At 42.9% G+C, this 26,427-nt stretch overlaps 1 protein-coding gene across 1 annotated transcript in view; it reads right to left on the bottom strand.

Moving 5' to 3' along the window:
• Positions 1 to 21,636, bottom strand: part of LOC116982387 (granzyme K-like) — a 33,949-nt gene extending 12,313 nt beyond the window's left edge. The window contains exons 1-5 of the mRNA XM_033035623.1: positions 21,497 to 21,636; positions 17,441 to 17,585; positions 16,583 to 16,733; positions 11,027 to 11,302; positions 3,895 to 3,952 (exon numbers count right to left, since the gene is read on the bottom strand). Coding sequence (XP_032891514.1) covers positions 3,895 to 3,952; positions 11,027 to 11,302; positions 16,583 to 16,733; positions 17,441 to 17,585; positions 21,497 to 21,554 — 688 coding nt within the window. The 5' untranslated portion in view covers positions 21,555 to 21,636. The remainder of the gene's footprint in view (positions 1 to 3,894; positions 3,953 to 11,026; positions 11,303 to 16,582; positions 16,734 to 17,440; positions 17,586 to 21,496) is intronic.
• Positions 21,637 to 26,427: the final 4,791 nt, after the last annotated feature.

Here is a 26,427-nt window from a genome sequence, read left to right as displayed (position 1 = left end):
CTAGATGTAATGTTCATGATTTAGATGATGGAATTAAAAGTAACACGAGCAAATTTGCAGATGATACAAAGCTGGATGGCAGTGTGAACTGCGAGGAGGATGCTAGGAGGTTCCAGGGTGACTTGGATAGGTTGAGTGAGTGGGAAATGCATGGCAGATGTAGTATAATGTAGATAAATGCGAGGTTATCCACATTGGCGGCAAGAACAAGGAGACAGTTTATTATCTCAATGTACAACAGTCACTGAAAGTAAACATGCAGGTACAGCAGGCAGTGAAGAAAGCTAATGGCATGTTGGCCTTCATAACGAGAAGATTTGAGTATAGGAGCAAAGAGGTCCTTCTGCAGTTGTACAGGGCCCTGGTGGGACCACATCTGGAGTATTGTGTGTAGTTTTGGTCTCCTAATTTGAGGAAGGACACCCTTGCTCTTGAGGCAGTGCAGCGTAGGTTCACGAGGTTAATTGCCGGGATGGCGGGATTGTCATATGAGGAAAGATTGGAAAGACTGGGCTTGTATTCACTGGAATTTAAAAGGATGAGAGGGTTTCTTATAGAAACATAAAGAATTCTAAAAAGACTGGACAAGCTAGATGCAGGAACAAATTTCCCAATATTGGGGGTCCAGAACCAGGGGCCACTGTCCAAGAATAAAGTGGAGGCCATCTAAAACTGAGATGAGAAAAAACCTTTTCACCCAGAGAGTTATGAATTTGTGGAATTCTCTGCCCCAGGAGGCAGTAGAGGCCTTCATTGGATGCATTTAAAAGAGATTTAGATAGAGGTCTAGCGTAATCAAGGGATATAGGGAGGAGGCTGACGCGGTTTACTGATTGTGGATGATCAGCCATGATCACAATGAATGGCAGTGCAGGCTCGAAGGGCCAAATAGTCTCCTCCTGCACCTATTTTTTATGTTTTTATGTTTATCCAATTGATGGGAATCATTCTGGACGTGCGAACCAGGGAAATTAATTCTTGCATTACCAATTTCACATATTATTTAGGGAAAAATATTCCTTCGAGCAATATGGGCGTTAACCCTAAAGGCCTACAGAGACACAGAGATGATATTGAAATTGAAAATAAGGAAATGATAGATTTACTACATAATAATTCTCTATAGTCTTTGCAGTAGTGATGAGATGAAGTTCTGGAGACGTGAAGAAAAGTAAAATAAAAAAGGAAAGGATTTTATTTTTTCCCAGTCCATACGATGGCAGCCTCACCAACAGTCTGCCTCGTCCTTTTCTTCTTTTGTTATTTTTAGTCTGTTGTTAAATGTATGTTTAAGTGTATCTTGGGGGGGGGGGGGTGTGTGGTTAAATCTCGTTCCTCAACAGAGATGCGACTTTTTCCGTATCGTATCTCTGTCCACACTGCGGCCTAACCGTGGAGCTGGCGGCCCCTTGCTGGGGATCGACTTCAGGAACTCCAACCGCGGAAGCTTGCGGCCAACATCGTGGAGCTCGCAGTCCCTTTGTTGGGGATCAACTTCGGGAGCTCCAACCGAGGGAGACTGTGGACAACATTGTGGAACTCGCCGTCCATTTGTCAGGGATCGACTTCGGGAGCTCCAACCGAGGGAGAAACATCATGGAGCTGGCGGTCCCTTGGTTAGGGTCCGCCTCTGGGAACTCCAACCGCAGGAGCTTCGATCGCCCCGATCACGGGAGCTTCGATCGCTGGCTGCGGAAGCTTCGATCGCTCCGACTGCGGATGGTTCAACTGCTCCATCTGTGGGAGAATAAGGAGGAAAGAAGATAAGACTTTATTGCCTTCCAACACAGTAAGGAATGTGGAAGAGCCACTGTGGTGGATGTTTATGTTAACTTTTAAGTAGTTGTATGTCTTGTTGCTTTTTTGGTATGACTGTATGGCAAATCAAATTCCTTGTATGTTTTTACATACTTGACTAATACATTTATTACAATTACAATTACAATTAATTAATTACAATTAATAATGCAGAAATTAATGAGATAAAAGAGATTAATTTTCTGCAATTGATTCCTCTGGAGGGTGGTATTTCAAGATTTACTTGATACAGGAATTATCCTTTTGGACTGACAATTTATAAATAATATGTTATCGTTTAAGATGGTTTCCAGAGAGGAAACAGATATTAGATTTTTTAACTGTGGCAAAATTAATTGAACATGCCCTGAGAGGCACATTTGCTGAGAAGTATAAATCAGTGAGAGAAAGCTAGTGTGCACTTATAAGGTAAGCCTTGTCTAAGCAATACATTTAATTTTATGAGGAGGTTATTATCATAGCTGGTAATATAATATCAATTATCATAGCATTGCTCCATATATTGCATTTGAGTTTAAACTGATTATGTATATGTATGGTAGAAATGATCTCTTTGGATAGCATGCAAAACAAAGCTTTTCACAGTACCTCAATGCATGTGACAATAATAAACCTAAACCTAGAAATACCTTTGGTTGCTTGCTCTTGTGCTAAACCCACATATGGGGTGACAGCTGCACATTGCATAATTTTTAAAGACACAACATGCAAAGAAGACCTTCGGCCCACTGAGTGCACGCTGACCTGTTAACTAGTTCAATTAAATCCCACTTTCGTATCCACTCCCTACAAACTGGGTGCAATTTACAGACAAATACTCATGTCTTTGGCATGTGGGCAGAAACTGGAGCATCCGGATGAAACCCATGTGGTCACAGGAAGACTGTACAAACTCCTTACAGACAGCAACCAAGGACAGCATCGAACTAACGTCTCTGGCGCTGTGAGGCAGTGGGTCTACCAGCTGCACCACTTTGCTGGCCTCAAATGCTTTTCTTAAATTTGACTCCATTCACAGCTGCTCATTTCAAATGCAGCCTCCCACATGAGTGCCCTTTGACCCTCTCCCTAGCTGCAGCATCTGATTTCAGAGATAAAGGATGTTCCTTTAGGAAGGAGATGAGAAGGAATTTCTTTAGTCAGAGGATGGTGAATCTGTGGAATTCTTTGCCTTTAGAGTCCAAGTCAATGGTTATTTTTAAAGCAGAGATGAATTCTTGATTAGTATCGGTGTCAGGGGTTACGGGGAGAAGGCAGGAGAATGGGGTTTAGAGGGAGAGATCGATCAGCCATGATTGAATGGCGGTGTAGACTTGATGGGCCGAATGGCCAAATTCTACTCCCATCCAATGATTTCCAAGTTTTCAAAGTTACTTGATATTTTGACGTTGATTCTAAATGTCTCTAGGGGTGTGAATGGTTCAAAAACGTACCAACCATATTGCTGAACTGTAGGAATTCATTTACAGGTGTTTATGATTCAGTTCACTTTTACAACGTGTCCTTTACTTCAGAAAATAAGAAACTTCACAAGACAAGAAATGTCACAATTCGAGTTTTTATTGCATTTTACGGTAAAATATTATACAATGTACTCAGGATATGGATGGAAGCATGTTGGTTCTCTAAGCCAATTAATTGAGCATCAGGTGCAGGAAGATACTGCAGATGCTGATTTAAACTGAAGAGAGACACAAAAAGCTGGAGTAATTCAAAGGTCAGTCAGCATCTCTGGAGAAAAGAAATAGGTAACGTCTCGGGTCGAGACCCTTCTTCAGACTGAAAGTCAGGGGAAACGGAAAGAGAGATATAGACGGTGATATAGAGAGATATAGAACAAATTAATGAAAGATATGCAAAAAAGTTACGATGATAAAGTAAACGGGCCATTGTTAGCTGTGGGCCAGGTGAAATTTGTTGGCAAAGCAGAGTGAAGCAGCATGCTGATTACTCAATACAGTGCTTCAGCGGTCAAATTGTAAGCATGCGTCTTTATCGTTTTATTAATCCAATCAAGATATTTCTTTGTTAATAAAGTGTAAATTCCAGGTTTTTTGGGATTGGCACATCCCTTACCATACGACACTATCCCAATGTACTTTTTGTTGCATATCAAAGGGCCACCTGAATCACCCTGGAAGAGAAAAAAACATCAAAGATGACAATAATTAAATGGAATTAGCTAAAATGATGGTGCTTTTAAATGTCTCTGATCTTCAAAGAAATGTGGAGTGTTGCAAACATCAAGTCCTTTGGGTCATATGCCTGAGTTTGCTAAATATACAGAACCTGTCTGCTTGTCTTCGGACAGCTTAAAGTTACTGAATGTTACCGTGCCCACAACTCCATTTCCAAGACAGATTAGATGGGGTGTGTGAGCATTGTGGATGATGGGATCAAGTCATGCACAGCATCTGGCATGGAGCTTCCTTTCAAAACAATCCCATTTATAGCTAACCAATAATCCTTTAAAGGTTTAAGAAGGAATTGCAGATGCTGGAAAAAATGGAAGGTAGACAAAAATGCCGGAGAAACTCAGCAGGTGAGGCAGCATCTATGGAGAGAAGGAATAGGCGACATTTTGGGTCAAGTCCCTTCTTAGACTAATGTTAGGGGTGGCGGGGAAAAGAAAGGAAGATGCGGAGACAGTAGGCTTGTGGGAGAGCTGGGAAGGGGAGGGGAAAGAGGGAGAGAGCAAGGACTACCTGAAATTGGAGAAGTCAATGTTCATACTGCTGGGGCGAAAACTACCCAAGGTGCTACCTTTTAAAGGTGACATTTAATAAGTGCTACCATTTAAAGGTGTAGCAATTATTCCCCCAACTCCCAATGCCTTGAATCTCCTCTTTCCGCCATGTGTCATCCTGAAATCTACAACTAAATCATCAAGATCTGTCAAATCACTTGTCATCTGGAAGCTGTATAATGCTGCTCTTCATAAATTAATCCAGGTGGTTTATAACTTTTGAAATATGTGAATGTCTCCAAAATGTCCTGAATGACACATCACTGCAAACCGTACCCTGAGCCCAAAACCTGATCATCCAATGCAAACCTTTTGTTTCCTTTCACTGATCCATTTTGGTATCCAGGCACCCACATTTCTCTTAACTTTTTTGGCTTTCAATTTTTTCATAGGATTATTGAATTGAAGAATCTCGCACCATGGAAATTGACCCAAATCATCCACGCCAACCAAATGGAACATCTCCAGACTAATCCCAATGTAGAAACAAAGAACTGCAGATGCTAGTTTATACCAAAGATAGACACAAAGGGCTGGAGTCACTCAGCGTGTCTGGCAGCATCTCTGGAGAAAAGGGATGGGTGACATTTTGGGTTGGGTCCCTTCTTCAGTGGTTTTCAGGCTGGCAACAGTCTGAAAAAGGATCTCGACCCAAAATGTCACCCACCCCCCATCTCCAGAGATGCTGCCTGACCCGCTGAGGTACTCCAGCACTTTGTGTCTATCCATACTAGTTCCATCTCCCCTTTATGCCAAAAGGGCCTGTCCCACTTAGGCGATTTTTTTAGGCGACTGTCATAGTCGCTGCAGAGCGCCGAAAAAACGGTGATTGTACGCCGCTACGACATACAACAGTGCATACAAAAATATTATAATACTATTAAAATTTAAATTATCTGTTATATAACTTTAACATACAACTGTGCATACAAAGATATTATAATACTATTAAAATTTAAATTATCTATAATATAACTTTAACATACAATTGGAATCCACCGATGTCATCATCGTAACTACCTACATCATCCGGGTAACATCCTAGATCATCATGGCCACATCCTAGATCATCCTGCCGCCACCACCTACATCAGTCCACTTTAGGCTACGCCCATTGGCGTCAAGACAATGGTCGCCAAAAAGTTTTGAAACATTTCAAAATTCTGCGGCGATCAGAAAGATTCTATGACTCTTTGGGCAACTGACGAGATGATACAAGCGACACCCCGGCGACCATGTGGCGACAGCCTAGTCGCCTGTAGTCTCCTAAAAAATCGCCTAAGTGGGACAGGCCCTTAGTACATTTCAGAATACTCAGCACTCTGTGAGTGTCAGAATGTCAGAGTTATACAGCACAGGAACAGGCCCCTTGGCCCAATTTGTGCTTACCGACTAAAATGTTTATTTAGGCTAGTCTCATAAGCCTGTGTTTGGCAGATTTTATTGCCTGTTCTTAGCTTTCTTGAGAGGATAGTAATTTTGGGTTGTTTTCTTGAAACATTTTTTGATTTTTCATGTCTCAAATAACTCTTTACTGAGATGTATCCACAACTAGGATATAGGTAGAAAGCTTTTGATGATGCATCTCCCATGAGGCAGAAGATATAAAAGATTGAAAGCATGCAGCACCAGATTCAAGACCAGCCTCATCCTTTCTGTTACCAGTCTCTTTAACAGAGTTCTCATACCTCAAGCAAGAATCTGCCAGGACGATGAGATAATGGAATCTGATTAAGGCCAGAGGAAGGATGGAACATTTCAATCTATAGAACCAGTGGAGATTTTACTTCGGAGTCACGTGAGTGACTACGTGAAGAACCCCGCTTACGACGCATGCGTGTCATATCGCTACACGCATTCGAACTCGTCATCGCTGGAGGAAGGACGTTCCTCCAAATCGGCAGGGGTTGAACCTGCAACAGGAACGTAAGGGAACTTCGTTTTCTTTACTTACCCTTTTTTTTTATCTAGAAGGCTGATGAAGCTGGCTGGGGAGAGTCTGCAGATTTGCAGGCAGCCAGCAGCGGCCGGGGCCCGTTAATTGCTTTTAAACAGGAACGGAGCCGACTTTAGTGCCAGGACAACGGTCGCTGGAGCAGTTTTCCCGACAACTCGGAAACAGCCCCACAAATGGTTTAGTGGATTTAATAATTCATGGGTCCGAGGGGCTGGAAGGTGCGGAACTGGCGCGTTAACAGGGGTTCCGCAGGTCTAAAAATAGCGGCGAGCGGTCAGTGCCCGAGAGCACTGAGTACACGTTGGACCCGCTGGAGCACCGCAGAGGCAGGGGGGGAACCAGACAGCAGCAACAGGCTGAACTCCCGTAATGGGAATAGCTGTGCCAGTCTTACCCCCCCTCCCCCCCCCCCGACTTTTGCTCCCGGTTTTTCGCGCCCGACTTTTGCTCCCGACTTTCCCTCCCGATTTTTGCTCCCAACTTCGCTCCCATGCCGGCCCTGGCTGGTCGGGAGAGGTAGGCATAATCAGAGTCGTTGACTTCGAGGAGTCCGACTCTGAATAGCTGCGAGCGACCAATGCCCGTGCGCACTGGGGGTCGGTTGGAGGGGTTTTAGGAGCAGCCACGAGCGGACAGAGCAGCAGGGAGCGAGAGGCACAGCAACAAATGTCGACACCACCATCTACCAATAAGGGAGCGAGTGCAAATCACACCAAAACGGGTGGAAGAAAGAAAGAATCAGCACCACCATCTCCGAAAAGGGAGTGAGTGCAAATCACACCAAAACGGGTGGAAGAAAGAAAGAATCAGCACCACCATCTCCCGAAAGGGAGCGAGTGCAAATCACTCCAAAACGGCTGGAGGAGCTCCTCCATGGTGGCAGTCCCAGAAATATGGAGGCTAGCCACAGTGGGCAAAAGGTAAGTCCCACAGCGGTACCCCGTGTGGGGCCGCAAGATATCTCTTACTCCTCAGAGGAGAGTGGGCAGGACCAAATTTGGTGAGACCCTGACCAAGGCACAGGTTTACATAACCCTGAAGGAGGGGAGAAAGTGGACTCTGCATTTCACCCTGTAGGAAATGGACAGAGCAACGCGTAGAAAGGCTGTAAAGAAGCTGCAGGACGTCAGTGGCGAAGGTGCCGCGGACCTGCAGCAGCAGCCGCCGGCACAGGCAACTTGTATGGAGACATCAGCTGTGCCGGATTTAAACCCCGCGCCGGGAAAATCAAATCCTAGACCGGGCGGGAAGGCAAAGCGCAAAGTACATCACTGCGAAAGTGATGTGGAGAAACAGCCTCCGGATAATACTTAACGATACCGAAGTAAGGATGAGCAGCTGCAGGATATAGCGCAGCCAGCAGCGGCCACTTTTGCGGAGCTGGGAAACCGGTACGAGTGGCTGCAGCATGTTCAGCCGTCAGCGACAGGTGCCGGGGAGTACCGGGACTGCGAGCAACGGCACAATTATATGGGGCGGCCTGGAGCGACCAGTGCCCGTAGGCATGGGGACTGGCTGTGGCAAAAACCGCGTGCGACTAGTGCCCGAGAGCACGAAGGTCGGCAGGAGCGGTTGGATAAAAGTACATGTCTACACATCACCTGCAAGCCAATACCTTTGCTGAGGTGTTGGCAAGATATTTACCCCCGGGAAATTGTGGGGCTCTGAATGTGGCCAGTGTTAACTGAAGTATTTGGAGACACGTTGGTCAGGATGCTGGCTTCAAATCTGACCAGTTAGCCTTACTCACAGGTGTGCTTTTGTTTCCCTGAAACAGACATTACTGGAACAGACATTACTGTGTAATCCTGAGATGGGAATGATATCTATCAGGAATTGTATTGGACTGCTGGATCCTTTAGTCTTAGCAGTAACCAAAAACATAACAGGACAAGGTATTGAACCGAAAGAAAGTTCTAAAGTCCTATCAGCGGGATATTAACGGCCGCACTATTAGAAATAAACATGACACTAGTTCACCAGGATGCACTGGCCTTATATGGAAACCTGGAACCTCCCAAACCACTGATATAGAATGTGGAGGTATTCATTACTTGCTCCTTAGTTCAGCATGTACTGAACTGAACGTCATTCAGACAAGGAAGCAACAAATTGAAGCATTATTAAACTACGTACACACATTATAGATGTTATGGAGACATCCAATAAGAATCACAGAAATTCGTGTACTAAATATCCTTATCATAATCAGAGGTGGTTGCCACTTCATCTTAGGTTAATGGAACTTCGTACTTATATTCTTTCAGATGGGAACTTTGTGTCATCTTCTGTATTGATCCTAGGGTACTATTTGGCAAGCATCGTATCAAGATATGCTGGCTAGATTACCAATTAGAGGTACCCACAGATGTGTTAAACTACAGGTCATCTGCGGTTCACTGCTAACACAGTTCACATGGCACTGACTTTGCTGGTAATATGGACAGCCTTAATGGAGACTGGCAGGGAACTAACTATCCATCAGACTGCTAGTAGAATTGGCATAGGGACTGTGTGCCAGCCATATAATATCAGACATTATCTAATTACTGAACGCAGTCACGCGTCATTCAAACAATTTATGGGTCATTCTGACAGGCTAATGAAGTAACCGACTGACGCCACTATGGCGCTAGATGTGGGTACATTTGTTAGGCATGGTCATAACCTAACATTAACAGTGACCAGTTTTATGGACACCGGGAGTAGTATGTCAACTATGGGTAGAAACTTACCGACACCACGTGACTATCTGGCCAACTCTATTTGTAAATTGAATTGAATTCTTATTTTATTCAGACATTTAGGTCTGAACGAAATGATATTGCCTGCAGCCATATAAGAATAAACAACATATTATAAACAACGGTGGTAGAAGGCAGAACCATTCATCACCATCCATCATAGACCTAATTTACTGGTTCGTTCTAGCAACATGGAGAGTTACCCATGTTACTATCTATATTAACCTATTTATTGTACAATTGAAAGCACCTCTTGTACACCTAGGACTGACGGACCATAGGCGGAATCTTTTCAGCGGGTCGCAGACAGTCCACTCATTCAACAGTACTTGGTATTCTCTAGAAATAGGAAGTACGTTCATAACTATTATCACCCACAGATCTATAAACAGCCATCTGTTCTGGAATTCCTGGCAAGCCTCCATTACGATGAGAGGCTTAGTCATAGTACCACAATTGCGCCAGGAGTGCTCTGTCTACATACCTGTCGAAGGTACAGAGCGACATTCTGTGGGGACACACACACTGGTAACAAAACTCATTAAGGGCATGTTAAAATTAATCCCCAAGAACTAGGTACATTCATATATGGGATGTGAGTTTTGTACTGACCAAGTTAAGAAACTGGTCTCCAGCTACAGCTCTGTCATTACAGAAACTGACTATGTAAACAGTCATGCTGATGGCCTTGGTCATGGCGCAAAGAGTCCAGTCACTACAGAAACTAAGGCTGGACAACATGATGATTTCATCAGAGAATTAAACCTGTCACATCAATCAAAGGGTCAAACCAAACAGACGGGTCGGCAGGCCTAAAAACAAAGTACAGAGCCTATACGACAGATGGTCGTTGCTGTATTATAACTCATTTACTATCATACATGAAGTATGCTAGATCATCAGAGGGAAGAAATGTCACGTTTATCAGCTACTAATAGCCACTCAAAACAGTGACAGTCCAGATCATCTCTAAATGGCTAAGCTAGTCCTGACAAAGGCTGGAGTGGACTCTAAGGAAAAATTAAATCTTACTCCATCAGGGCTGCAGCTACATTGGCAGCTATGAAGCTGGACGTACCAATGGACAAAACCCTCAAGACAGTAGAATGGTCAATGGAGGAAACTATCCAACGACTTTATAACAAACCAGTTATTGAACCTGGAAGAATTGCAGAAACAATTTTAAGTTCTACATATAATTCACCGCATAAATAGGGGCAATAATTGGAATTAATATTTTATAGTTGGGTTTCAATATCGTATTATGTTTAATGATGTTAACATCATTCTCCCCACAACCAAGGCAGTTGTGAAGCATGGACTCGTTCCACGGCATGAGGTCACAGAGTTTTGAAGTCTTCACGTAGTCACTCACGTGACTCCGAAGTAAAATAGTAAGATTAAACGAGAACTTACCAGTTTGAAGTTTGATCTGTATTTTATGAGGAGGAACGTTGAGGGAATACGTGCCCTCCGCTCCCACCCTCGATTAGTCATATCTTAAACTGGTATCTCTTTGATAATCTTACTATATTAGGTCATTATAGTGTTTCTGTGACCTCACACCGCTGCTTTGAAGGATGACACGCATGCGTCGTAAGCGGGGTTCTTCACGTATTCCCTCAACGTTCCTCCTCATAAAATACAGATCAAACTTCAAACTGGTAAGTTCTCGTTTAATCTTACTATTTTACACACACACACACACACTGAGAGCTTTATTGTCATTTTACTGATAACAATGCTACATAGCACACTCACCACACAAGAATCTCCTCTGCCTTCACTGTCGCCAACACAGATCATGTCCTGGGTTACTTCAGGATCGTTATTGTAATAGTCCTTGCTGTTGCATGTTTTACGATCTATTACTTTTAGCTTCACCTCTTGAAGTGTGTCAGAATTATTTTTTGAGCATGTACTTGTTTTCCCCCATCCTGCCACTGAGCAGGAAGTCCCAGGTTTCACATCAGTGACCTTTGTTTTCGGTAGTTTGAGCACTTTCACATCTTTGTTGAACTTGACGTTGCTCCCCAGCTGTGGTATAAATAACAATTAGTTATAACACTCCAGCACTTTGTCTTTTGCTCTGACAATGTAAACCTGATGCAGAAACTACAGTAAACATACAGTTCTTGTTTTGCTCGAGCCTTACATCGATTACTTAGTGCCATTAAAATATAGAATACGGGTAAATATTTTTCCACAGTAAATTATTCTAATGAGCTAATTCTGCTGACTGGTAGCACGCACCAAATGCTTTTCACTGTACCTCAGTACATGTGACAATAAATTAAACCTAAACTGAACAGATCACGCAAAGCTTTCATGTCACAGGGAAATAAAGGTGAAAGGTTACAACAGGCTGGATAAATCAATCTACCAGAACCTCATTTTAATTTTCTTTACGTATAACTAAATCTGAATCAGAAGCAAAAAATTATGCTCCGCATATTATTCATTGAAATAAAATGGTCAAATTATTCAAGAAGGTAAACAATAAAATGCAAAAGGTACCAAAATTTTGACTCAAAAAGAGTAAATGCTGGAAATGTTCACGATGTCTAATGGCATCTTTGGTGATTACAGATTAACCACAAAAACAAAAGTAGATACAAAAACTATACACATTATACATTTGATCAGCTTTCTATCTGTTTCTAAATATTTGGGTGCCTTCCTGGTCAATAGAAGGAGAAACACATGAAACTGTGTCATCGCTCCTGAGTCTAGGATTAGAGGCCATAGCCTCAGAATTAAAGGACGTTCCTTTAGGATGATGAGGAGGGATTTCTTTAGTCAGAGGGTGGTAAATCTGTGCAATTCTTTGCCACAAAACGTTAGTGGATATTTTAAAGGCGGAGATAGATCGGTTCTTCATTATCGGGGTATAAGGGGTTGTGGGGAGTAGGCAGGAGTATGGGGTTAGGAGGGAGAAATAGATCAGTCACGATAGAATGGTGGAGTAGACTTGATGGGCCGTATGGCCTAATTCTGCTCCTATCACTTATGACCATATGAGTTTACCGCGTTTCACGGCATTTTCTCCATGGCAAGTTTGAGAAGATAAATAAATATGAAATGTATGCTGTGGTGAAAGGCATAAGACGGAGCCGATGCTTTTGTTTATTACAGCTGGAGTCCAAGGCAAAACGTAACAACTTTGTGGATTTTCTACCATTGCCCCGGAATGACCAGGATGTGCAAGTGGGGACGGTTTGCACGGTTGCAGGATGGGGAGCAGAAGAAGCAAATTCAAACCGCGCATCAGACTGTCTGAGGGAAGTAAATGTAACGATCATAGATAGAAACAAGTGCCATAGCCGGAAGTACTATAACCGCAAGCCTGTAATATCCAGTAATATGCTCTGTGCTGGGGACGTTGGAGGAAAAAGAGATGCATGCATCGTAAGTTAGATTGCATGAAAGATGACTGTAATAATTTAACATCATTGGAATTGGTTTATGTGTTTTCAATTTGATCTGTTCTGGTGCTACAGAGGGATTATTTAGTTGGAACTGGCTGTTTTAATACATATCATACAAGTGATCCATTCATAAGTACATCCCTTTGGTTTATTTAAATTCTCAGTGCGTCGAAAATAACCAAATATTAAATATTTCAGTGCGCTCCATCGGGATGAGGCAAGGACAGCAGTAGCCAGGCAGGGCGAGGGGAGAATGCGGGCGGAATATAGGCAGAGGGCGGAGAAAGGTGTTTGGCCCATGGAGGTTGGCGTGACTGGGACAAAATATATTTATGGATTTTCCTTTAAATCTTCTGCCTCTTTAATTCCCCGAGTACCACCCTCGGTGTTGCAGCACCGGTCAGTCTGCGCCACTCCCGGGAATCCACGGTTTCTCACTGTGAACATCCACTTCCCAAAGGGCTGGAGGCCTATCACGGATGGGGAATAAGAATTAAAGACAGACATAAAGTGCTGGAGTAACTGAGTGGGTCAGGCAGCATCTCTGGAGAAAAGGGATGGATGCGTTTCGGGTCGGGAACCTTCTTCAGACACAGATTAATAAGAATTAACCCCTGGAAACATCAGAGTGGTGAACAGAAGAGGAAACCCGCAGAAACACTGCAGCTAAGGAGCGAATCCAATCTCCTTATATTCTCATTCATCGGCTGTGATGTTCACGGGCAAGGGGACCAAAACTATGTTCAGTACAGCAGCACCCTGTACAATTGTAACAAAACCTTCCTATTTCTAAACTCCATCACTTTTTCTCAAGAGTCAAGAGTGTTTTATTAAATTACAATTTGAAAAAGGTCGGAGACCCGGGTTCGATCCCGACTACGGGTGCTGTCTGTAAGAAGCTTGTACATTCATAGAAACATAGAAACATAGAAAATAGGTGCAGGAGTAGGCCATTCGGCCCTTCGAGCCTGCACCGCCATTCAATATGATCATGGCTTATCATCCAACTCAGTATCCTGTACCTGCCTTCTCTCCATACCCCCTGATCCCTTTAGCCACTAGGGCCACATCTAACTCCCTCTTAAATATAGCCAATGAACTGGCCTCAACTACCTTCTGTGGCAGAGAATTCCAGAGATTCACCACTCTCTGTGTGAAAAATGTTTTCCTCATCTCGGTCCTAAAAGATTTCCCCCTTATCCTTAAACTGTGACCCCTTGTTCTGGACTTCCCCAATATCGGGAACAATCTTCCTGCATCTAGCCTATCCAACCCCTTAAGAATTTTGTAAGTTTCTATAAGATCCCCCCTCAATCTTCTAAATTATAGCGAGTACAAGCCGAGTCTATCCAGTCTTTCTTCATATGAAAGTCCTGACATCCCAGGAATCAGTCTGGTGAATCTTCTCTGTACTCCCTCTACGGCAAGAATGTCTTTCCTCAGATTAGGAGACCAAAACTGTACGCAATACTCCAGGTGTGGTCTCACCAAGACCCTGTCCAACTGCAGTAGAACCTCCCTGCTCCTATACTCAAATCCACTGTCATAGTGAGGCCACACGCCAATTGAAGGAACAGCACATCATATTTTGCTTGGGCAGTTTAAAACCTAGCTGCATGAGTGTTGATTTCTCTAACTTCAAGTACCCCCTGTCCCTCCCTCTCCGCTCCTCCCCCATCCTAGTCGTCCTGCCAGGTCCACTGTTCGCATCCATATATCCCTTAGTTATCATCTCTGCCACAGCCAACAATGGACCGTTGTGGGCTCCACATTTCCTTGGTCATCGGTGCTGGCTCTGATTTGTCCAGAACCTTTTCATACCTCTAGTTTCCCTCTCTCCTGAGTCTCACTCTGAAGAAGAGCCTTAACCCAAAACGTCAACTATTCGTTTTCTCCAGCGATGCTGCCTGACCCGCTGAGATACTCCAGCACTGCGTGTCTCTTCTGTGTAAACCAGCATCTGCAGTTCATCCCTACAGCATCTGTGGAGGGACATTCTGGGCAGGGACCCTTCTACAGACTGATAGTTGGGAAGAGTTAGGGGTGGGGAGGAAGCTGGAAGAGAGACGCGGGTGGGTCTAGTGACGGGTGGATATAGAGGTGTAGGGAGGCGGGGGAGTTATTGGCAGATTTAGGTGCAGTAAGTGACAAAGGGTGGAGATGAAAAGGAGACTAAAGCTTGTCAGATAAGGAAAGAAGAGGAGGAATGAAATGTAAAGCACGTGGGAGGAACATAGGTGGAAGAGAACAGAGGAGAGGGGAGGGAGAGAGAAACGTGGGACACAGTGATGGGAGATTAGCATCAGAATGATTATTTTACCTTGGCATTATGGTCAGCACAGACATGATGGGCCAAAGGGCCTGTTCCTGTGTTGCATTGTTCTATGTTCTAAGGAGGGGAAAGGAGCAGGCTGATGAGGGGAGGTGGGAGGAATGGGAGAGCACCAGGGTGGGGGCAATGGGAAAGGGGGGGGGGGGGGGGTGGGTATTACCTGGAGAATTGAATTGATGGGAAGGATTAAACCGGTCTTGTGCATTGATTTAAATGTGTAAATAGGCACTGGGAATTAATTTGAATGGGAGCATCTGATGCAAGGAGTCAGTGGCCATTAAATAAAGGGATGGAATTGTAACTTTGGCCTCAAATAATTAAGAACATTAAAGAAGGAATGATACATTTGTGATGGAGATTGAATGCAGGGCCAATGAAATAATGGGTTGAAAATGATTGTACTTGGGACTTTGGCGTTGTCAATCAAGCAGATTTCTCACTATCCCCACCCCTCCCGTATATATATATAATTATATATTATTATATTTTACACACACACATCTAAATTCCTTTCTTTTAGATGCTACATAGAATGTTACCACATATCTCAGGGACCTGTGACCCAGGCAAGGTGGAAAAGTATGTGGAACCTACTGTATACCCCAGACAATCAGAAAGGAGCACTGGAATAGGTTTGGTTTAGTTTAGGGAAACAGCGTGGAGATAGGCCCTTCGGCCCACCAAGGCCATGCCGACCATCAATCACCTGTTCACTAGTTCTCTCCTACGCACTTAGAACAATTGTACAGAAACCAATTAACCTAAAATCCTCGTGTCTTTCGGATTTGGGAGGAATTCAGAGCACCCCGAGAAAACCCACGCAGTCACAGGGAGAACGTGGAAACGTCACATAGACAGCACACATTGCCAGGATCGAACCCGGGACTCTGGCACTGTACGGCAGCAACTCTACCGCTGCGCCACTGTACCACCCCAAACCATGAACATATGGTGTGCTAAATGGATGTCCGCACTCCAGGCCAGTAGCAATTGGCACTTCATCGGCACTGTTGCCGCGTGTATGGCAGCCGGTTATCCCAGGCCAACCAGCGAGCCACGGTGCCGGGGTATCGTTACATTCAGGCTGGATTCTGACTTGGCGGCATTCAGTCATAATTCCCACCATTCACAACATTGGTTCCTCAGCCAAGCATATACACCAAATGTCCAAACCCGTGGTTCCTCTCGTTCTGAGCAGGATTACTATTGCAACAGCAGAATATCAGTCGGGTAAAACTAACCTGACTCTTGGCGGGTCTAAACTCAGCTCATGTTCCCAATTTGTGAGTGTATATTCCAATGCTTGGTGAATTCTACTTCACAATGATAGGAAAAGCCTATGGGACCATTGGAAGTGGGGAGGGAGCATGGGAACCGGGACCTTGGTGTGTGGGAGGGAGAAACGGTAGACATTACCTGGTGAACCATTCGGATTGCCAAATGACGAGAAAGCAGATTATTGGAGTTTTACTGAGGTAGTTTGGCACTTGAATTTACATAATTTGTTCTTTTGGCATAATTATAACATCAGTGTTATTGGAGATATTAGTTACTTACTTGAAGCAGCATGATGTCATATTCTTTGGTTTCAGTGTTAAAGCACTCATGTGGGATTTTATGCTTCACCTTCAGTACTTGCTTCGAGTTTTCATTACTTTCCAATGAATTAATTCCAAGAACTGCGTAGACTGGTTCCAATTTAAAGTAGCTAAATGTGACATTAAAGAGAGTGATCTTATGATAGGTCGAGTGTATTGTCATATGCACACGCGGGGTAAGGTGCTGGTTTAAAGCAAACCTTGTTTGCAGCAGTATCACAGGCAGACAGATGCAGACAACACACAAAAGCATAAAATACACGTGAATTCTGCAAGACTGTGTAACCAGAGTGTGCCAAAGCGGAAGCACGAGGCATGAGTGCAAAACACAATTAGAAACGAGTCCCTGTTGAAGGTTGAGTTGGATGTGGGTTTGGGATTGCCTGAAGTCTAGGATACAAACAGTCATTTTCTGGAAGAGGACAAAGGACCAGGTAGCATGGAACACATGTATCCGTGATTTTAAAATGTAATGGAAGTATTAAGCAGAAATTCTTCAGAATCTGGACTCAGCTCAGGAATCAAATAACTGTTTCCCTTGGCTCGCCAACTCCTCCTACACTTGGCTGGTGCATTAGGAGAGGTATCAATTGTTATAACTGTACAACTGATATCGATTAACGATGTAGGTGCTGGAGATAATGGGAACATTTAGGCCATTGGGAAATGGTGATAATGGATTGTTAGACAGAGGTTAGAAAACACATGCACATCTTCAAAGTCTGCGGACAATATAAATGTGGCATCATAGAGAAAAGATAACAAAATGTAAAGTATTGAAATGTTCATACTGTTTGAGACAGTAATTACAACTTACAGATTGCAGTGCGCTGCAGTCAGGATCCAGGATGGCTTTATTAACACTCCTCCGCACAAATGACGTTTATTCATCTGGATTGATGCCATGTATGATCTGGCATGATTTCTCGTTATTTGGCCCCCAATGATTTCCGAGCAATCATCTGTTAAAGCAAACAGAGATTATTGCCATTGAGGAAAGACTCTGGCAGACAGGATAGGAGGGGAAGCTGCCGAACCATCGGACCGCAGCGTAATGCAAGACTTGGTGGACTGCTGCTGACCGTGAGACCCAGTGGAGGTTAGCTGCCAAGCAGGCCCATGCTTGGAGGACTCGCTGCTTGTCCCCAGAAGACTGGAGATCAGGAGGATGGTACTGGCCACAAAGACGGACGCAACAAGAGGGGAAAGAGGGTGGTGGAGATTAGAGGGCAACGGGGTCGGGCCTACTGCACGATCGGCTGCCGGAGGTGCCCCTGGGGAACAAAGGTGGATGGGTGAGGTGAGGACTTTGGCTGCTGTTCGACCAAAGAAGGAGGCCCGCAGCAACCTAGGGCTTGTCTGAATCTGGCATTGCTCATAACAACTGGACTTGGAAAATGGCGCCAAAACATGGCTCCTCTTGCATGCGGGCTCATGGATTATAATGTACTCAGTAATACAACTGCTAATCGGAGAAACACTCTAATAGATTGTTCTAACTCGAGGCTGACAATGATCGTCATATTGACCAATGGGGTGTTTGGGGAAGGGCAAACAATTGCAGGGGAAGTCAGGTCCTGGCTGGAGGCTGATAATTCCTTTAAGTGTCTTTAACAGCCCTCTTAGTCTGCCTCCTTAAAATGTAGGCCTTCTCCCACCTAAAGGGTCTATTGACTTTCAGTGAGTGGATTCTATGCAGTACAAACACTGTCCATTTGGGGAAAGGCAAAGGTGTTGCAGTAATTACATCTATATTATGGTGCTTGACCCTGGATTATTTGGATTGTAACCAATGGGCTTTGCCACTTTCCTTCTTGCATATCATTGAGTTTCCAACTTTCACTGCAGCCCAATTAGGAAACATCTGTATGCCATTAACTTTCCTATTCCTCAATTTCACTCACAAAATCTCCACAAGTCACTCTACTCTCATTATATGCTTTCCTATTATTGATATCATTTCAACTCTCTAAAATAACATAACGCTTGCAAGTCATTTCACTTTTCTATAAGGAATAGTTAACTAAATTGAGCGGCATGGTGGTGCAGCGGTAGAGTTGTTGCCTTATGGGTCTGTCCCACTTAGGCGTCTTTTTAGGCAACTGCAGGAGACTCTGCGGTCCCCACATGGTCACCACATGTTCGCGGGTGGTTGCCGGGGAGTCGCCTTCATGATCGTGAGGAGTTCCCGCATTCTGGAAACTAGTCGCAGCCTCATTATGGTCGGCGCAAATTTTTCAACATGTTGAAAAATTAGCTGCAACCAGAATGAAGCCGCCATGGAGAGTAGTGAGAATTCTCGTGCCGTAGGTGGGTCGTCAGGAGGGCCTAGTGGGTTGCCAGGAGGTCGAAGGATCTCGTAGTTGTAGTCGGTGTTGACCGGTGAATTTCTTGGCTCATTAGGAAAAAAAATCCTTAAACAGTAGCTTTCAGAACCAAGGATAACCGACCGGTAATGTTAATGTCCGCCGAGTTGCGCAGCCGTGTGAATCTCACTCAGACAGCGCTCCCCCCGCCTGCCCTGTCCCCCCCCTGCATAACGGACTGGTGAAGGAAGCGATGAGTGTGTGTGTTCCACTCTGACAGTCACCGTTCCAGTCGCCAGATTTTCAGTCGCCTGAAAAATCACCTAAGTGGGACAGGCCCATTACAGCGAATGCAGCGCCGGAGACCCGGGTTCGATCCTGACTACGGGTGCTGTCTGTACGGAGTTTGTATATTCTCCCCGTGACCTGCGTGGATTTTCTCCGAGATCTTCAGTTTCCTCCCACACTCCAAAGTCATACAGGTTTGTAGCTTAATTGGCTTGATAAATGTAAAAATTGTCCCAGTGTGTCTGTTTCTGCGCTGTACCTCTAAACTAAACTATACTGAATGAAACACATTATGCTGTACTTTTGCTTAAATGTTGTTGCACTGACTTAATTTTTAATTTTTTAATGTGTATGATTTCTGAATATTATTAATAATTTTGTCCCACATTTTCAATATTAGCTCCCACTCTCCTTTTATTTTTTGGGTTAACACTGATGAAATCACCCGATTATTGCAATTAGTGTTGCATGAAAAACATTTCCTTTCCCACGACAATCGTTCAGCCACATATTCACACCTCAGACAAGAACTGGTCGTATGACCCACAATGTCTATGCTGAACATGATGCCAAGACCATCTCTTATGTACTTGCACATAATCCATATCCCTCTATTTCCTGCATATCCGTGTGCCTATCCTACGGCCTTTTAATTACCATGATCATAACCACTGCAACCACTGACCCTGGCATCATGTTCCAGGCCTCACCACCCTCTGTGTAAAAATGTTGCCACATATCTCCTTTAAACTTTGCCCCTCACCTTTGTACTCTGCCCCTGAGTATTTGATATTTCCATCCTGGTAAAAAGGTTCTGACTGTCTGACCTATCTATGCCTCTCATAAGTTTATATACTTCTATCAGATATCCCTGCAGCCTCTGGCGTTCCAGAGAAAGCCATCCAAGTCTATCCTATATCTCCCTGTAGCTAATACTCCCAATGCCAGGCATCTTTCTGGTCAACCTCCTCTGCACCTTTCCAAAGCTTCCACATCCTTCCTGTAATGGGGCGACTAGAACTGCATGCAATATTCACAATGTAGACTAACCAAAGTCCGATAAAACTGCATCATGGCATCCTAATCCCTATACTTAATTCCCCGACTTATGAAGCATAGCCTATGTCTTCTTTACCACTCTATCTACTCATACCAAGAATCGGTATGTCAAGGAGGACTCTCTCGAACTTCTACAGGTGCACAGTAGAGAGCATGCTGTAGAAGTGGTTCGGCAACTTGGGCGCCGGGAGCGGAAAAGACTGCAAAAATCTGTAAGCACTGCCCAGTCCATCATCGGCTCTGACCTCCCTACTATCAAAAAGGCTGCCAACATCATCAAGGACCCACACCATCTTGGCCACTTACTCATCTCCCCGCTGCTTTCAGGTAGAAGGTACAGGAGCCTGAAATCTGCAACATCCAGGTTCAGGAATAGCTACTTCCCCACAGCCATCAGGCTATTAAACTCAACTTAAACAAAACTCTGATCATTAATAGCCCATTGCACTTTATCTGTTTATTTATGTGTGTATATATATATATATATATATATATATATATATTCATTGGTATATGGTCACACTGATCAGTTCTGTTCTGTATTATTTATGCCTCCTACATTCTGTTGTGCTGAAGCAAAGCAAGAAATTCATTGTCCTGTCTAGGACACATGACAATAAACTCTTGAATCTTGAATCTTGAATCTTGAAACTACTTGTGTTGCCACTTTCATATGACTTTTGCCAAATGCATTTGATCAAGTCACTGCTAATACCATGCATCTCAATCTTCTGAATCAGTCTAACATGGGACATTTAACCAAATATCTTACTAAAATCCAAGTAGCCAACATGCCCTGCCCTATCTTCAGAGATCACTTTCTCACAATACTCATTAACCTGCCGTGTACAAAACCATGCTGATTGTCCCCAATTAACCCATTCTCCTCCAAATAGGAGTCAATCCTATCATGAAATATCCTCTCCAATAACTTCCCAACCACTGACGAGATGCTTCCAGAATATACGTCCCTGGGTTTTCTCTTACTTGGTCTGATTGTATAGCAGACAATCGGCAATAACGGACACCATTCCCCCCATTTGGTCCAATATAACGAGGGTTTACTGTAATCTCAGAGGTATCAGTGTGGCAAGTTTCAATCTAGTTTTGTCCTACTTCATACATAAATCCTTGAATGTAGATGTGGCAGTATAGTTATCATAGAAATACACAGACATATTAAAAAAACCTATCAATGTAAATTACATATGCGTACTTACGAGTTGCTGTTAGGTAGAAAATGATGGTCAGAGAGCTGAGCAGAGCCTGACAATTCATTGTTGCAATTAATTTGTGAACAATGGCTAGATGAATCTGGCAACTATATATAATGAAAGCTGAGGATGTGGTTAGTCAGTTTATTCAAGCATTCAGTAATACGTGAGGCACAAAGGTATAAGTTCTCAGGAAATCCACAGCTTTTTCAGGAGCCTCGCCAACAATCTGTCTGTCCTTTCTTCTGTTTTGTTATTTTAAGTACATGTTAAAGAGAATGTTTTAGTGTTCCTTGGTTTGTTTTATGTGGGGGAAACTTTTTCAATCGCTAACTCGACGGAGATGCGATTTTTTCCATATTGTATCTCTGTCCCCACCGCAGCCTAACATCGTGGAGTGGCGTGGCCTTTCCTGGAGACCGACCTGGCGCTTCAACTGCGGGTGCGGCGTGGACTTACCATTGTGAAGCTTGTGATCCCTTTGCCGGCGATCCACTGTGGAGAACTTCAACTGCGGGCCTGTGGACTTTAACATCGTGGAGCCCGCGGTCCCTGGTTGGAGACCAATTCGGGAACTCCAAGCCGCGGAGAGTTTCAACCGTCCCTACGCGGGAGTTTCGATCACCGCGACGCATGGGCTTCGGATCATCGGCTGCGGGAGCTTTGATCACCCCGACAGCCCCGACCGCAGGAGAATAAAGAGGAAGCAGATTGGACTTTATTGCCTTCCATCACAGTGAGGAATGTTGGGAGCCACTGTGGTGGATGTTTATGTTAACTTTTATTTTATGTGCTGTGTGTCTTGTTGCTTTTCACTTAGTATGGCTGTATGGTAACTCAAATTTCACTTTACCTTAATTGGTACATGTGGCAATAAACCTTGAAACCATGAAACCTTAAAACCTTGATTTGCGAGTGACACCAAAAGGAGTCAGGAATTTCAATGCCATGAGCATGCAAATAGATGGAAAAAGTGGTGTAGCTGAACATCTAAGAAAAGAGGTAGAATAATATTGTGGAAAATTGGTTCATGAAGTGCTTAAGCGATTGGTCCACATCATACTGATTTAGAACACAATGTGGGAACAAACTATTTTAGATTGAGTATTGTATAATGTGAAAGGGTTAATTAATAACCTCACAGTCTAGAGGCCTTGAGAGAGAAGTGATTTTAAGATGGCAGGCTTTTGTATAAAGATTGAAAATGATTTTACTGAAACCAGTCTTAAATCCAAACTCGAACCAGAATTTGCAACAAACATTTAGCCCTTTCAGGCACAGAATCTACTAAGAGACACTCTGCAGTTTTGGCTAACAAGAGAAGCTAATGATATCATTATACAAAGACAAAAAACAGAATATTGCCAAAAAGGAAACAAGCTTGAGCCTCAGTAAAATTTCAGAATTCTCCAAAGGGACTAAGATACAGATAAGGAAAAGAAAACATAGAATGTAAGGGTACTCTAGCAAAAAACATAAAAATAGAGTGTAAAATCCCCTAAGGGGTATGGAGAAGACATGATTTGTGTTAGCAAAAGTTAATATGTCACCTCTATAGAGTGATGAGAAATTATATTGGTAAATAAAGAAATGGTCAAGAACCTGATCTAATATTTTCTGCTTAATTTTAGAGACAGACATGAAAAATCTACCAGAAAGAGTGGAAAACAATAAATTGAGAACGAGGAGCTGAGAGAAACTAGTATTAGCGTACTTGAGGCAATTACATGGCTGAAAGCCAAAAAAATCCTGCGAACCAGACGAATTATCTCATGAGATTGGTTTAAACCGAAGGTGGACACAAAATGCACAGGTAGCCACCTTTTATTCCATTGATCCAAGATATAGTTCCCACAGAATGGAAGGTAGAAGACCGAAGCTCACTATTTAACAAAGAATTAAGAAAGAAAACTAGGTAATTAGCTTGTAGGGAAAATACCTATATCTACTATTAAAGAAGTGATAATGACAGTTAGAAAATAATAATAGACTTGGGCAGACCCAACATAGATTTTTGAAAGGAAAATTATATTTGAGATTGTTAGGCCCATAAGAAATGACCAAATAAAATTAGAGCACATGGGCTTGGGGCTAATATGTTACCCATGATTACTAGAAACAGAGAGTCGGAATAAATGTGTCATTGTGGGGTTGGATGACTGTTTATAGAAAAAAAAGAAAACGGATGATTTTTAATAGTGGTCGGAGTCTGAATGATATTGTTCTGAAGAACAAACCGTATGTCCTTACAGATAGATCACCAAAAGCTATTATGCAGGTATAAGCAGTTTGGAAGGCAAACTGTATGTTTTCCTTCATTGCATGAGCACGAACTAGAGCAAAGCTATTCCACCAAAGAGAAAAGAGCCCTGGCTAGACTGCACACGGAATATTGTGTACAGGCTTGGTCCCCTTACCAAATAAAGGAAATAATTGCAATAGAGAGAGTGAAGCAGAAGGTCACCAAATTATCAAGGGGAGTGGGGGTTGTTCTGAAGAGAAATCGGGCAGACTGATCTAGACTCTCCCCAGAAGAAGATATAATTATGTATCTCTGCTTTTGAGTGGAATTCCAGCTTTCCATGGAACTTTACTGAATAGGAAAGTAATTTTAGCATTATAATATGTTCCAAAGTCCACAAACATCTTAAGCTTGGATAGACACAAAATGCTGGAGTAACTCAGCGGGACAGGCAGCATTTCTGGAGAGAAGGAATGGGTGACGTTTCAAGTCTGAAGAAGGGACTCCCATCCGAAACGTCATCCATTCTTTTTCTCATGAGATGCTGCCTGTCTCACTGAGCTACGCCAGCATTTTGTGTCCATCTTCAGTTTAAACCTGCATCTGCAGTTCCTTTCTACAATATCCTAAGCTTCATGTTTTATCTGAAGTAAAGCATTTAGCTTTGTTTGCTCCAAAGAAGGATCATGCAGCAAATATAAATAGCGAAACCAAGTTAACATTTCAGGTCATTGACTTGTCATCGCATAATCATGCAATGAGGACTGTTTTTCTTCCCAACAATGAAAACCTTCAATTTTAAGTCAAGGATTCGTTAATGGAGTTGCAACATGCATAATAAGCAATCCTTTAGTTATACAATGAGAAAAATCATTGCACATTGTAAAGCAACTTTTATATTGATTTAAGGCTACCAATGTCCACAGTTTTAAGTTTGACTTTAGGAAAATTGGTTTGCATTTGAACCACATGTAGAAAAATATAAAGCAACTGCCAGATGAAGAAAGTCAAGTCAATTGTTTGTGGAATCTGAATTTTAGTTTGCATGTGGTAAGTATCTTAATATAGCTTGAAAGTTCAAAGCTGAACAGGATGGAAAACTTCAGTGGTTTGCTTTGAAATGATTGTTCGGTTTCAGTCTGGACTGACTGAGTAATGCAGTTTCAATTGGTTGCCATGGAGCGATCACGTGAAGACCCGATCAGGTCACCAGAAAGGTACAGGAAACACTGAATTAGCTTTATAGAGTAAACAATAAATGTCATTCAAATCTTGAGTACAAACCAAAATAATAATTCAATTGATTATTTCAATTGATGAAATAATAATCAAATATTAATGATAATAAACATTATTATTCTTTGCCAGTTGCTGAACATGTACTCAGCTGATGTTACCATCAGGTGCTAGGATGGGTAAGAATTTGTGTTGCCATACTTCAATAGATTGATTATGTGATAGAAAATAAATCATTTTAATTTGCATAAACTTTTTATTTTTTGTAAAAGAATGCTTTTAGAATATAGTTGAGTACACCAAAAAAGAAAACAGTTTATACACAGCAGAGCATCTATATCTCATTTTAGGACGTATTACTGACAGATACTAAACCAGGGCCAGTTCTGTATTCAACACACGCAAGCCACACACTTTGAATTATGTCATACAGCATTATATATATATAGTGGTAAAGATTCCCGTTTTTTGGACATTTGTGGGGTGGTCCACGCAAACCTGTTCTCCTGTTTTGACTTCTAATTTTCTTCTACTTCAAGCTTTCCAATTGCCAGGAGTGGGGATTTTTTTAATTAGCTTTCAATCGTACGTATGATGAGCAAAGTGGAAATTAAATCTGTGTGAATTTTTCAGGTACATTGTCTAGGTCATGCTGCACAAGTGTGGTTGTTATCATTGCTGCCATTTTCATTGCAAATGGAATAGATCATTGTGTAGTCATCAGCAAACATTCTCATCTCACTATTTGCACATTCTCATTTGCATCTGACCTTAGTGAGGTCCTTCATGAAGTAGCTGTAGAAAGTTGTGCTTAGGACTCTACCCTGAGTATTGTGGGACTCGGATGATTGACCTCATACAAACACAACCATAATTCATGGGAAGCATGACTCCAACCCCTGGAGAGTTTTCCCATTGATCCTGTTCATTTTTACTCGGGTGTTTTGATGTCAGACAAGGACGAATGCTCCCTTGATGTCAGGGGCATTTGCTCTCACCTCTTCTGCAATTGAGCTCTTTGATCCAAGTTTGGATTAAAGCTGAGATGTCTGGAACTGAGTGTTCCTGGCAAAATACAAAGTGGGTTTACAGTAGATAAATGGCAAGTATGTGCCATTTGAATGCACTGTTGATGGCAGCTTCCGTCACTTTCTGCTCATTGAAAGTGGGTGATAATTAGCTACATTGGGCGTGTCCTACTTCTTGTGTAAAGCACATACCTATGCAATTGTCCAAACTGTTGGGTGGATGTAGGTGTTGCAAGGCGTAGCTAGGCTAGATGTTCAGTGGGTTCTTGAGTCGTCTGTACTTTAGCTGAGATAATAATAATAATAATAATAATAATAATACATTACTGTTTAATGTATATATCAATGATTTGGCAGTAAAGTTGGACCAGAGCACAGCGCCGGGCCTCTGTCTTCTGGACGCAGAGGTAAAATCCCTGTTTTAAGCGGAT

Source organism: Amblyraja radiata, chromosome 1, assembly GCF_010909765.2.
Source record: "Amblyraja radiata isolate CabotCenter1 chromosome 1, sAmbRad1.1.pri, whole genome shotgun sequence".
NCBI classification, from domain to species: Eukaryota; Metazoa; Chordata; class Chondrichthyes; order Rajiformes; family Rajidae; genus Amblyraja; species Amblyraja radiata.
This window is presented reverse-complemented; position numbering and strand designations above follow the sequence as displayed.